Below are 13,991 nucleotides of genomic sequence, written 5' to 3'. Positions count from 1 at the left end.
ATTTCACCCTCAACTGTCATGTTATAATAAAATTTAAAAAGTATTTATGGCATCACTGTTCTTACTTGTAGGGCTTTCTCCCATCTGCTTTCTATAACCTGTTCTTAACAGGATGCAGAGAGACTTATTAGTAGAGATTTAGATGGGATGCAAACTTTTTAGGTGTGTTTATATATTAAATAAAAAATAAATGTATAAAACAAAATATGAAACAGAATTATGATTTCTTTAAAAAAAACGTTTTAGCACTTGAATGCTAATGAGCACTAACAGAAACCACTAAAGAGTAAAAAAGAACTGATCTTAGTTTTCAGAATAAGTGGAACAACCCTAACACACAGCATTTCACAAAACATTAGGGTGGTAATTTCTTTTTGCCACAAAGCAGTAACTACTAGTAGAGCTGTGCAACAACTCCAAGATGCCTCTAGGTGGCACATAGCATATTAGTCACATGTGACCAAGGCACCCAGTCTGATGCCTGAAGTACTCTTATCAGCCTAGATTTCTGTACAGTTCATAAGAGGTATTTTTAAAAATCCTGACCACACTTATATAATTAAATACACTGAAGAGTTAGTCAATTCTTTGGAATTTGCTAACTCATCCTTTCTAATTTTAAATTTGCTTATTTACAGACATTCAATAGTTACTGAGGGGTTGGTCTGGTGGCAACTAAGCACCATGCAGCCGCTAGCTCGCCTCCCACTCCGAGGTGGGATGGGGAGAGAATTGGAGAAAAGCCTCATGGGTCGAGATAGAAACTGTTTAACAGGACATAAAAGGAAGAGGAAATAATAAATAATAGTAGCAATAATAACAATAATAATAAAGGAATATACAAAAGCAAGCACAATGCAGCAATTGCTCACTACCCGGTGATCAACAGCCCGTCTCCAAGGAGCGATTCCCACCCCCCGGCCAATTTAGTAAGAATTGGAATTCAGTAAGAACTACAAGAAGTGTTGACAAGCACTATCACAGTTAGAACAATCATGACATTTGGAAACCTTTCCAGGCCAGGCAAAGTCTGAGGATGCGAGAGGGCTACTGGCCAGAGAGCATCAACACTATAGCAATGCATTTGAAAGTTTAAAGTCTTCACCATTTTTGACTTTGTTGTAAAGCTGGATTTAGTCTTTTCCTCTCGAGCACTACCACAGAGAAAATGCAGATGCTATGGCAGTATTAGAATACTATTTTCAAGATGTTCTCACGTTAATAATCTGTGAGATAACTAATAATCCAGGACACAGATAGCCACGTAAAACAATTCCAGAAAACAAATGAACTGGAAAGGAGTTCTTAAAACACCTCAGCAACGGTGTTTGCCATTCAGATTCCGAGTAGTGAAGTGATATACATTTCTACCTATATCTGAATTTGCCAAGAGTTATCCAGTAGCCAGCTCCCAGCAAAGCTACTACAGATTAAAAATTCATTATTCTTCTATAAGTGAAAGGCCAGAAGATCAATGTATAGTTTCCAGATGCAACATAATTTTCAGCAGAGACTGTTCGGAACAAAACATCACTCAATATTATGACTTCTACTAAGGAAATGTGAAGCGTAGATTCTGATCTTCCCATCAGCCAGAAGCCTGGCAGCTGGCAGGTTACAAATTATTTTCAAAATCTTGCTGCAGATGTGGCCTTTTGCCAGCAAAGCACTTTAGACTTCATTCAGTTGAATCACACTAGAGGTGGTGTCAGAAAAACCTAAAGCATGAGCTATCACAACACAAATGTGCTTTAACTTTGCTGGGAAAGTGTTGCTTCCTGTACTGACTACATTTAAACATAAATTTACATATATATTGCTTTCATTATTCCATATGATTTTTATTAACAAAAATGCAGGGATGATCAGACTGCTATTATGTCAGGACATGTCTTTTTGTACTGAAGTCAGTGCCTCAGAGATGAGCAATCTGCCAAGGCTGTTGCTTTCCTTTTGCTTGTTTTCCTGTGTGGCCGCTAACACAGGAGCAGAATATCAGAAATGTTTGGAAATTACACTTGGAAATGTCTTACATTTGCAGAATCCCACTCACTCCAAGCTGTTTCCACAGGACATTTGCCAGCATTGCTATTAGTCACCGACCCTCACGCCCTCTAGCTCCCCAGCAGCCCTCGATGGCACTGGGACACGAGCGCTGGTACAAGGGCACCACAGAGCAAAAACCTCTCCAGGGACTGTAACGGTCCCTTCAGTTGCCAAGTTTCCTTGCTCCAATATTATTTCATTCAATCATATGCTGTGTTTCATATGAATGAGAATTTAGCATGAATTTTGAGAGGCAATACTGACTGGATACAGCTACTGAACTTCAACAAGAAACCTTAATAGAGCTTTATTACTAATTATTATCAAATTACAAAAGGAAGATTTCTGCATAAAACTACAATCTCTCTAAACTGAGAAAATGAGCTGTGATTTTGTATTTTCAAATAAGAAGTGTTTATTATTCTTCTGAAAGGACATCCTATACAGAGATACAATTCAATAAAAATAAAAATCTATTTTTTTCTCTGCACAATTTTAGAGATGTCAGTATTCACACAGTTACAGGACTTTTCTCTTTGACATTTATACAACTGCATGACAGTGTCAATAATGTGCCAAGTACAAACAGGGAAGTAGTAAGAAAAAAAAAGATTTGAAATGAGCTTTCGACTGTGTGTGCCGATCTACCCAAAGTTTAATGCCAGCATTTTTGAAGGGCAGAGACAAAACTTTAATTTTTTCCTACAAACCTTCAATTCTGATTTTGGAAAGTGTGGAGGAAGGAATCTAACAGTATAAATTACAACTTGTACAATTGCAAGTTCTCAGAGAACACAAAAAAGGGCAATCATGGATTACAGGATGCAATACAGGAAAGCTTTGCAATTTACTGTTGCTAAGATGTCAGTGAAATGATGCTGATGTTGCTTTGTGCTTTTGTCTAATTGCACATGGCAGATTGATTTTCTTGTGAAAGACCTAAAGTCACCAGCTCTCCAAATGTGATGCATCATCCTTTAAAGCCATCTAGTGCATCTAATTATTATAGGCAACACACATTAGAATGACTGTATTTTACAACAAGTAGTACCTAGTGTTATCTACTTTATAGCATGAGCAAGGCCCTACACCAGCCCTTCAAAACATGTCCTTCACAAACCTGCTTGGCTGCTTGATGGCCAAGAAGGTGGCTGGTGATTCACCTGACTGACCAGCACAGCAGCACTGGCCACTAATCAACATATTAAGGACCAAGTCTCGAAGCATTCTGTAAGTCTCCAGTGTGAAAAATTAAAAGCTTTGGTAAGACCTTCAGTGCACACCCACTCTAAGGATCAGACAGTATTTCCAGAGAGATCTTGGCACAGTTTGGTTAGAGCTACACAAGCTGTTGAACTCTAACAGTCTCCCTGTCTGCCCTGAAGACTTCCAGTAGGCAACCCGCAAGATGCACCATGGAAGAGGTGATCTGTTGGACAATCACGGCCCAAGGAGACCTCAGCCACCTGACCAATTACTTTGAACAAGACCCAAAAACCAAGCCAGTCATTCAACATCAACAGCTACTTTTGTGGAACTTCCCAATACATCTAATAACACTAAGCAGAGCTATCTATATTTTAAAATTTTATTCTGACTTATGGTGAAAACAAGCATCAAATGTGGGCATTTCATAAAGGGCAGAAATACCAGATTATGTATTTATTTTAAAATATTCAGGCTCATTTTTGTGTTACAAGTCCTCCAATAACAGTTAAATGACTAAGGTCTGAGGACTGGGTCTTCTTTCAGGCATGCTTCTAATGATATGACAGTGTGGTTAGGTAAAGCCTGAGTACAGATGTAAATCATCAGGAATAACTCTGTGCATTTTGAAAGTCAAGTATTCCTAACCTTAAGCCTTAGAAAAGAGACTAGTAACTAATAGTCAGTGAAATAACCCTTGTATAAGAGGAATTTCTGTTACCTTGCACAAGGATTATCTCAATGTATGTTGCTTCTATGCTGCTAACAATGGTGTGCCCACGCAGACCACATCTAGACTAAGGCCAGACTGAAAAAGTAAGGCAGAAATTTCAAATTTATTTGCAAGACTACTGTTTCTTCTAAGATCAACACCAAAACCCAAGAGCCAAAGCAGCGCAGGTGTTTAAAACCAAATAAAAAACATTTGAATATTAGCTTGCCTTACTCTAGACAAATTCAGAATGTTAGGAGCTAGATAATGTCCTGGTAAAGCAACGCAAATCAAGTTTTGTTTATTTGCATGTCCCTTCTTTTCTAGTGAAATCTCATGACAGCTCTGCCTGAAAAAGGAAAATCACCAAGATAAACAAATTCTATGCCAAGTACCTATGAAGGTCTGTGGAAACAGACTAGGACCTAAGAGGCACAGACTGAAATATCATAATCACTCTGAATATAAAACACAGGAAGGTCACATGAACAAGTATTGTTCAACATTGTTAAGAAGTCAAGGTAAATTGACTGTTTCTGCAAAATATATATCTATTTAAAAAGATCATAAAGATGTACTTATGTCAAATAAATTCATGAAAGGACCAGTTAAAGATTTTGTGCAAAGGCAAGCAGAAAGTATAAACCATTCTACAAGAACAGTTCTTCAGATGTATGCCAGAACATGCAATTAATTCAGCTATAAAATTGTCTTTATTCCTATATTTCCTTCAAGTGATTTGCACATAAACATTTTTTTATTTGATGCAGTATTGAAACCGAAGGCTATGTTATCACTGCATTCATGGCATTGTTTACACAACTTCAAAACATCATGTGATAAGACAAAACATGCATTAAAAATAAGCAACTCAAAGCAGCCAGTGATTCACTTACAAAATACGTGCCTTTTTCACTGTTTACTATTATTTGAATATATCCTTTTCCTTTGTAATGCTATTGCCTTGAGCATGAAACATAGCAGTTGAATTCCATATGAGCACCTTCCTGAAAGAATAAGCTAACGACTTCAGATCAAAATACTGCACAGATGAAAAAAGTTCTATTGAAGATAATGACTAATGCTCCCTCTGCTCCAGATGAAACCTATTTATTTCAGAGCATATCTGAAGGCACATCTGAAGGAAACTATCACCCTCCTTCTTGGGGGATAATTAAATGTGATCTGTAGAGCAAAATTGAAGTATAAAATATTCTGAATACACATGGAAACCTCTTAAAACCTTGCCTAATTTTATTCACATTAACAATAAGCATTACAAACTTCATCATACACAGTAAACATGGGCATTGTGGATTAAAACAGTCAGACCAGCACTTTCAGGTTGTCATACCAATAAAATAAAGCTCCCTAGAAAGTTGAAATTTTGGTTGCCCATTTTTATATGCACGACAAAGCAGGAAAATGTGTAAACTGATGATGAAAAATATACTCCATAAAGCGCTCACTAAGGATATCCAGTGCTACATCCATGCATTCATGCACGTGACAGACCCTGGCTCTGTGGCAACATACCCGGAAGAGAATTTCACTTGACATTGCAGGACTTCTCCACTGAACAAATGGCCAGCCCTTGCATGGCCACCCAGAAAGCGAGCACAAGATCTCTGTCCCTCCCTCTATTTGCTCCTGCCCATCAAATGGAGCCTGGCTATGAGTGGGTGGCTTATTTCAACTCTGATCTGGTGTACCTAGGCTGCACAGCTGCAGAGGAAAGATTTAGGAAGCAATTCACTGCTGACCTGCATATAAAAAGCCAAAAAACCCAGGAGGATGAATGAAGCCTGTCAGGCCTGCTCCAACTATGGCGTGCAGAGATAACTATAGACTTCAGCTGCTGTAGTGCCTGATTTACAACAGTTGACACAGCAAGAAAATCAGGGATGTGACTGCTTATTCTTTATACTGGAAATTAAATACATACTCAAAGGTGTAATTGTGTCGTTTTTCAAACAGCTTGTACAAGCTTGTACCCAAAACAAGCTTGAGCATGGGGACAATCCCACTGTCTTAGTGTTGGACAAAAGGGGAGAGGGAGAGAATTTGAAGTAGGATCTGACAAGTTCTCTCACTGGGCAGACACAGCCTTGTTCCTCCCACTCACAGCAATGCCCAACAAATCCCAACATAGCCTTTTTTTTTTTTCTTTTTTAATAAAATCTTTCCTAAAAGGCATATGGTATGGGTTGTCATGTCCAGACCAAATTCAAAGTGGTCCCCTTGTAAGACACTAATTCATTACACTCTGTTATTTCCAGCAACATCAAGGGGAACATGCACTGTAGGATGTAATGTCTGTTTTCTATATGAGGTCACGGGAAGTCTAGCCATTGAGATAATAAAAGAGGAACAAGGAAAACAGCCCTGTTTGACCTGCTAGCTGTCCGTTTTTGGAAGAAGAAACACAAATATACGGCAGTAGGCTTTTCTTGTAGGAAAATCTGCACTGATTGCTCACACTTCATATATCCAGTTGCGTCTAAATAGTTTCTGGCAACAACAAATAGGTAAGACAAAGTAACAAGGAGAGTAAGATACAATCTTCAGTTTTAAAGCTGTTCTTTTTTTCTTTTTATTATAAAACTTCTAGAATTTCCAGTTTGTTCAAGATCCTGGTGTACTGCTGTCCTATATCCCTTTTATTTCTGCTATTTTGCCATATGTTGACCATGTTTTTTATGAAGCAAAAGAAGGCAAAACTTCTTTTACTTTATTTGGACCTGTCTTGCATGACTAAGGTCAAGATAAATATTGCTTTGTAATTTTAAACCTGATATTTTGCAGACAAATATTCAAAGAAAAATACCTGTACACTCAAGTTTTAATTATCTAACATAAAGCACTTTATTTGGCTTCTAATGGCTGAAGTAATTCTGCACCCCTGAGCAAAAAGAAATGCTGAGCTTTTCAGGTAGGAAGTTTTCCCATCTGTATCTGCCCTGAAGGTACTAGCCTCAAAGGATAAATTTCTCCCCAGGCCCAAAGGAATAGCATGCCTGGGTTGGAATAAGGAATTATGAAGGACTACCAGGATAGGCGTGAGGGTCACCAGGGCACAGGCTTCAAGACCAACAATTTGATACCAACCTGCCACAGGTCTCCCTTGCTGGCAGCTATACAAAAGAGATGATGCAAGGATCTCTTTTCCTAACAGTAAACAGGCTCACAAAATATCAAATCCTGAGCCACAGAGGGAGGCAGCTGTGGTCACAGACTTTGTGCCCTTTTTCATTCTAACTGAAGGGCATGAAAATATTCTCTCGCCATTGACTAAAACATATTGGCTTATTCTGAAAAGACCATCTTGCATTGCTACAACACATTTCCCACTGAGTTATCTCTCAATGAGCGCTCATCTCCAATAAGAAAGTGTGTTCGTTAGGATTTAGAGGAGCTATAACAGCAAAGTAACAAGATGCAATAATTTGTTCTTTGAGGATCAGGGGCCTTGGGCTCCCTCTCATAAAAGGTAGGAATATAAAGCCTTGGTTTGAAGAAATGCTCACAGAGTTATTGTATCTTGTAAGGCCAGAACAACCATCATTGCTAATGTATATCTTCCAGACATATTAAACAAACAAAGAAATATCCATTGGAGGAGGGGGATTAAAAAGAAAAATCTGCATATCTTGCTTTCATATCTCCAGCAAATACATGTCTATCTGTGTATGTCCTCTCTGTACAGTCCACCGCATGTGTCCTATAGCCCATGGTACAACTGCCAAAAAGCACCAAAATGGAACAATTCAGAGACTGACTGACTTTCTCTGTAGAATTCCATGGTACTATAGTTCTTAGGCAACTGCACTGCTAGATTCAAGTGCGTGGCAATGCTTCCTGTGTTACTGTTGTTTATTCTTTGCAGTCCTTGCAAATAAAGTTATTTTGTAAGAGGTAAATATGCAACCAGGCTTGTAAAATCCCATTTGTAAACATGCTGTAGAATTCATGAATGCAAGTGTGCCTGAGAAATCACATGAGCCTCATTCAAGGTGTAATTCGTAACACGTGGGTTCAAAAGAGAGCAAATCCTAATCACATAGGCAAATGAGGCACTACTTGTATTCAGAGATCCTGTATATTAATATCTTGCATTAAAAAAATTATGAGCTAGAATCTTTTGTACTTTATGGAGAATGAATTCATCAGACATGACTGAATAAAACATATTCTCTAATTCAACTAAGACAACAATCTGTTGTGAAGCAAACCCATTTACCTCTGATTTTTGTAATCTAGAACTAAATTCAATTTACCTCTATCAAGCAATTTCTTACCTCAGGTCCTGGAGGACCCAATGGTCCATGGGATCCAGAATCTCCAACTTTCCCCTTTAAAAAATCGAAACAGATTTTTTATGATAATTTATTTTTTTAGCAACAGATTGTCATGAAAATTTTAAAAATGTTTATCAAAAAGAAAGCCAACAAAAGTGTTGAGATGACTTTTCCACTAAATAGGAAATTTTATAACTGCCTCTCTTTGGATTCAATTAAGACTAGTTCTTCTTCATATCTCTTTGAAGTCACAACAAAAAACGCAAATTAGATTTAGAGAAATGAAATTGGGAGTTTTGGAATGGTCCAAATAGTCATATAAAAACCCCCTTCAAATACATAGCTGTTTTCATAATAAAAACAATGTATTATTTAAAAGTCCAGGAAGTAACTATTATGGATATTGGTTTACATACTTACCTATGAAGTTTAAGAATCCAACCATGGCCAAAGAAATAGCAGTTTTGTGATTAATAATAGTAAAATTGGGTCCTGTCCACTGTTATAGTGACTGCATTATATACAAATACTGACACACCTAAACACTGACCAAAATATTTCTTTAAATTATATCTGTTCTTCCATGTTTTTTAATGTTTGCTGCTGCTGCTGCCATGACTAGGTGTTCCTTGAGCAAAATTAAAGCCTGACCTGGAAAATTTTTTTAATTAATTTTTAACATAAATGATTTTATTGTAAATGTATTCTACAAAGTTAAACATTATATTACTTGCAAGACTGAGGTCTCATATCTTAATATAAGTCAAGAAGTGGTCACATTCAGTTTGTGCTTAAAATCCACAACTGTTCAGGAATGAGCTAATTTACATGCCTATCTTTAAATGAAAATGCTTACATCTTTAAAGGCAAAAAGGCCAAGTTTTCCCATCTAAGCTTGAGCAAATTTGTGTAAGTTTTTTGCAGGATTAGTGCTTATGTTATAAACTCTCTGGGACAAGGAAAATATTTTTATCAAGTTTAAGGGCCTATGACATTCATGAGGTCTAAGTAGGTTTATCAAACAGTGGCTTGATTGCACATATGAAAATTGAGACTGGAGTGATTAAAATAAAAGCAGATAGTAGTGCTAAAAACTGGTGAGGAAAAAGCCAGGTAACCCTGTGCAATGCCTTTTCTACCTCAACATTTACAAACCCAGCAGAAGTGACAGCACTGCACAGATGCCTTTAAAGTTGCTAAAAATCAGTAGATACTAGAATTCATGGCTAATCCCATCCCTAGGAGAAAATGACTGGCCATGGCTAATAAGATTTCCCACACTCTCTCCAAATCCACCTTGTCCAAATGCTCATCTTGGCAGCTCCCAAAGCCCTCAGTGTATTTGTTTCAAACATTACCAACACGTCTATTCCCCCACAAAGTGACTGTCACAGAATACCTAACATCCTAAGAACTCCTGTGTTAAAATCTGACACATATACTGATCTCTGTGATAAAATCTTACACATTAGGATCTGACTCACTCACTAACCAGTCCTGAGAAATTAAAGCAGCCTAGACCTTATTCTTTGTGCATTTTGAATTAGATAGCTTCTAGAGTATTCTGTGCAGTGTGAACACAAGATACAAAGAAGTATCAAATATAACAACATGTAGTGATATATTGAAAGCAAAAAAAAATTAAAAAAAATCAATGTGTAAACTTACTGGAGGTCCTGGCTTTCCTCTGATCCCTGGAGGTCCTGGTAAACCAAGAGCACCCTGAAAAAAGAAAGCAATTAAATACACATGAAAATGTATTGTTATATTATGTTGGAAGCAATATGTTGCTACACTTTGCCACCTGAAACAGGCTTCAAAATAGTTCTGTGGGATGAGAAATGCCTTCTAACATTCAACTTTCATCAACAGAGTTCTCACAGGATACGCTTATTTCAGTGACTTCTGATGTAAAAGCCAAGTAGGAAAGAAGATACTTATTTATCGCAATTTCATGATATCAAGGAGCATGCCAGACCATGTGCAGCTGCTAACCCCTGTTGGTCCAGGTGAGCTGCAGATGAACCTCAAGGTTCAAGGGAAAAATATATTTTATAACAGTTTCTTAGCAGTTTTCAGATCATACCATAATTCTTTTCTTTTTTGATGCATCTCTGAACACACAGCAGCTAGAATTCTGCCCATGCCCTTTATTTGTCTTTGTTCACTACTTTCCACAACCAAGTTTTAATTAGCACAGCATTTCTTAAAAATATTTTAGTTCAGTGGTATCCAGTAACTTTTACTACTGCATTCTATTTTTATGCAACTGACTTGTTGCATTTTAAGAGACTTAGAAGCCTGAAATTGCACAATTGTTGCAATTGTTGCTGAAATTGCACAATTTTGTAAAACAATGCAATTATTAATTACCTTGTCTCCTGGGTACCCCTGGTCTCCTGGCTCTCCTGCAAGGCCACGTTCACCCTAAACAACATATTATTTTATACAGACATATGTATGTGGCTTAAAATGGCATAGTTATTAGAATTGGAGAATGAAAAAGATTAATTCAATATTTAGTATTTAAAATTAACAGAGATCTTTGAATGACAATGCAAAATGTTGCACTGAAGCACCGCTTCCCAGAAACCCTATAGACATAGCACTGGATATTGTTAAGCCCAGTAGTAAGTGTTCTGTCCAGAAATAAGTTTGTCTAAAGTACCAGATCAGAAGACTGAAGTAATTTGAAAAAATAAAAGTCAGTAGAGAAAAGAAATCAAAAGAGGGAAGGCTTTGTCAAGTACGTGATTTTGCTCAAGATTTAATGAAAGGAATCTAAAAGAACTACATATCTCTAAGATAATGGAAATATTTAAGTCACCTTATCACCTTTCATTCCAGGCTGTCCCACACTGCCTGGGAGGCCCTATTAAAATTAAAAAAACAAAAATCCAATGTTAGTCTATAATTGGAAAGCAGTGTAGGCACCGGGCTGTGGGACTGTTTAGCACCTTACCGTGGGCCCTGGAATTCCTGATGGTCCACTCGGTCCTGCTGGCCCAATGCCTCCCTACGAGACAGCAAGAAAAGCAACTGCATTAAACATTTGATGAAATGGAGCAACTTAAAGATTGGTAAGAGAATGTGGCATCTTCTGCACCATGGAGAGAAACCAAAATCTTTTTCAGGCTAATTTCTTGAGGAAAAAAATATCCATATTATAAGCCCTCCACCTTTACAATTCCCAACGACATCAGCAGAAACAGAAACCAAATTTCCCTCTTTCCTGTAGATTAGCTATTCAAGGGAAGATAGCAGTGCCTTAGGCAATGCAGAATAAGGAAGCTTTCCTTTGTACTGCAGCTGCACATTCGATGGCTGTTCGAATATTCCCTGTGTCTTTAGGGTTACATGACATCACTACTCTTTGGCTTAAAGGAATTATTCTACCATGAACAGTACCATAAAAAGTGAGTTTTGCTAGGTTTTCTCATCTCTCGGACTTCTACAAGTTAAAAAAAAAAAAAAAAAAAAAGAGAGAGAGAGGGATGGGATTCTTCCAAAACACCAATTGTGCAAACTTAAGTTCATACGTGCATGCTAACTTTTTCTCTTCTCATGTACGTTCAAAGCCCTTACTACATCTGTCCTTTCTGGGATTTATATGGACAGGTTTATGACTTGAAAAGTGAACCAGAAGTGAAAAACACTAAGAATCTTAAAAGATCAACACAGCAACAGCAATAACATTAATGAAAGATGGTGAGCTAAACATCAGAAATGAGTTAGCAATAGTTAAAGCTATATTACAGAGGGGAAAGTCTATCTACTTTCTGCCTATTCTACCTCTGGGGAAAAAAAAAAAGGCAGTGTTACACCTCTGTAGCTATACAAGTATTTAGCAACAAATATGAATAGAGAAATCTTTTGCCACTTTCTGAGGGCGACATGGAAAAAGGAAGACTGATGACTTAGCATCTCAATGGTACTTGGTAAAGGTCTCAGGAAAATTGCCACTCCATATCGCTTTAGCTTTCCATGACTGCTTAAATGATATATTCTGTCATGTTAGCTGATGCCAAGATAAATTGTTTACATTGCTGTCTCTTACTCATTCTACATATTCTAGTTCAGCAAGGCATTTCTCTATTTATACTGTACATTAAAATGCATACTTATGGTAACAATAGGATTGACTGAAAAATCACAGAGGGATACTGAGCTGGGAAATATAGCTTTCAAAAAGAAGTTCCAAAACAGTTTTACAAAATTCAGGTTGATGAAGCTCCTGTCACAGTCTCCAGAGATATTGGCTGACCTAATTAACAGCAAAGAACAACACAAAAATAAAACTGAAAAATGATACCACTGATAAGAAAAGTCTTGAATTAGTAAGAATGTCAGTTTTTAAAATTGTCCTCCATCCACAACAGCCTCACTATACGTTAGCACATGCTTATCAGTTTGGTTAAAACTTGCTGACAGATAGAAAACAAAAATTACTTCAGCTACATAAAGTGTACCTTTTCCACCATTTCTATGTGACAAGTGAAACTAAAACCAAATTGCTTTTACCTGTCAAAAAGATAAGATACCAGAAAACTAATCCTTCCTAGTATTAGGTTGTGGGGTTTTCTTAAAGAAAAAAAGTAAAAAGAAAAGCTGCCTCTGATAACTGTAATTGTAAATTTTCTGAAAGTCTTCATCTTATTAAAACTTATGGCCTTGCAAATCTTGAGAGACTGATTGCTCAGTCAGCCAAAACTCTGAACTTGGCAAGAGCTTTATATATTGAAAAAAATCATGGAAGGAATGAATTCTTGGACTGAGCTTGCTGATGCTGCTCACTTTGCCATTGTTTGCATGAACAAACAAAATATAATTAGCTCTTGACACTGCCTGCAGCTGGGCTGGACAAGTTATTTTAATGCTGTTGGTTTCCACCAGAATAATGTATTTAATCTCATGTTTAATATTGCATCTTGCAACAGTATAATGTGTTATAATTACTAAGTATTTTAGAACAAACATTGAGGTCTCTAGTTCTTTACTCAATTTTGGATGACCGCTAGCATCTGCCTGAATAAGGGCCATGTGAAAACAGAGGCCAGGGTGCACAAACCCATTTAGAGAGCAGCTGTGGTCAAGGAACAGAGCTGTACCACACAACCTGTGTGGATGCCAGGATCACCTGAAATTCCCCTGGAGTCTTGGTGAAATTCTGCTACAGTTTAAAGAGCGCAATGGTCCCTTGTAGAGAAACTCTGGAACAAAGCCATGCTCTTCCAATTATCTGACTGACGGGGAAAGTGGGAACCAAAGTAACTAATAGGATGTAATGCAGAGACACAGCGGAGTGCATAATAGTAAATTTTACTGATGATACCTACTCACTGTGTTAGTATCCAACAAAGACTTGTGCCACTAGATTCTAAAGTCCTCTTAAGCCATGTTCTGACCTTATTTCAAAATCCCAACTAGAGTTGCTGATGCTTTGGAAGCTTCCAGAGACTGTTCAGAAATCTGGAAGAGATGTCACTGGCCCATCTCTCTCAACTGCAAAATATTACTGTACTGGTAAGGTCCTATCAACCACAGAGTGTTAACTGCCCCTGAGCTGCACTTCTAATATGTCTTGGCTAAATAAAAGAAGATATCTTTAAAAACACCTTAATATATCCGTAAGACCTATTAAGCTTTTGGAAGGATGCACAATGACCTTACCTTTACAGAGCCACATTTCTACATCACAAGCACTTGTCCATACATGTTTTTGTTCACAC

The 13,991-nt window shown here is 37.4% G+C and overlaps 1 protein-coding gene across 1 annotated transcript in view; it reads right to left on the bottom strand.

Annotated features, from left to right (window-relative positions):
• Window positions 1-13,991, bottom strand: part of COL24A1 (collagen type XXIV alpha 1 chain) — a gene marked incomplete at its 5' end in the record, with an annotated part of 145,751 nt that overhangs the window by 77,191 nt on the left and 54,569 nt on the right. The window contains 5 exons of the mRNA XM_082003176.1: window positions 8,263-8,316; window positions 9,931-9,984; window positions 10,636-10,689; window positions 11,090-11,134; window positions 11,225-11,278. Of these exons, the coding sequence (XP_081859302.1) occupies window positions 8,263-8,316; window positions 9,931-9,984; window positions 10,636-10,689; window positions 11,090-11,134; window positions 11,225-11,278 (261 nt within the window). The remainder of the gene's footprint in view (window positions 1-8,262; window positions 8,317-9,930; window positions 9,985-10,635; window positions 10,690-11,089; window positions 11,135-11,224; window positions 11,279-13,991) is intronic.

The sequence above is a fragment of the Phaethon aethereus genome (assembly GCF_964289735.1).
Source record: "Phaethon aethereus genome assembly, chromosome: 8".
In the NCBI taxonomy this organism is placed as follows: Eukaryota; Metazoa; Chordata; class Aves; order Phaethontiformes; family Phaethontidae; genus Phaethon; species Phaethon aethereus.
Note: the sequence above shows the minus strand (reverse complement) of the source record. Positions and strands in the feature narration are given on the sequence as shown.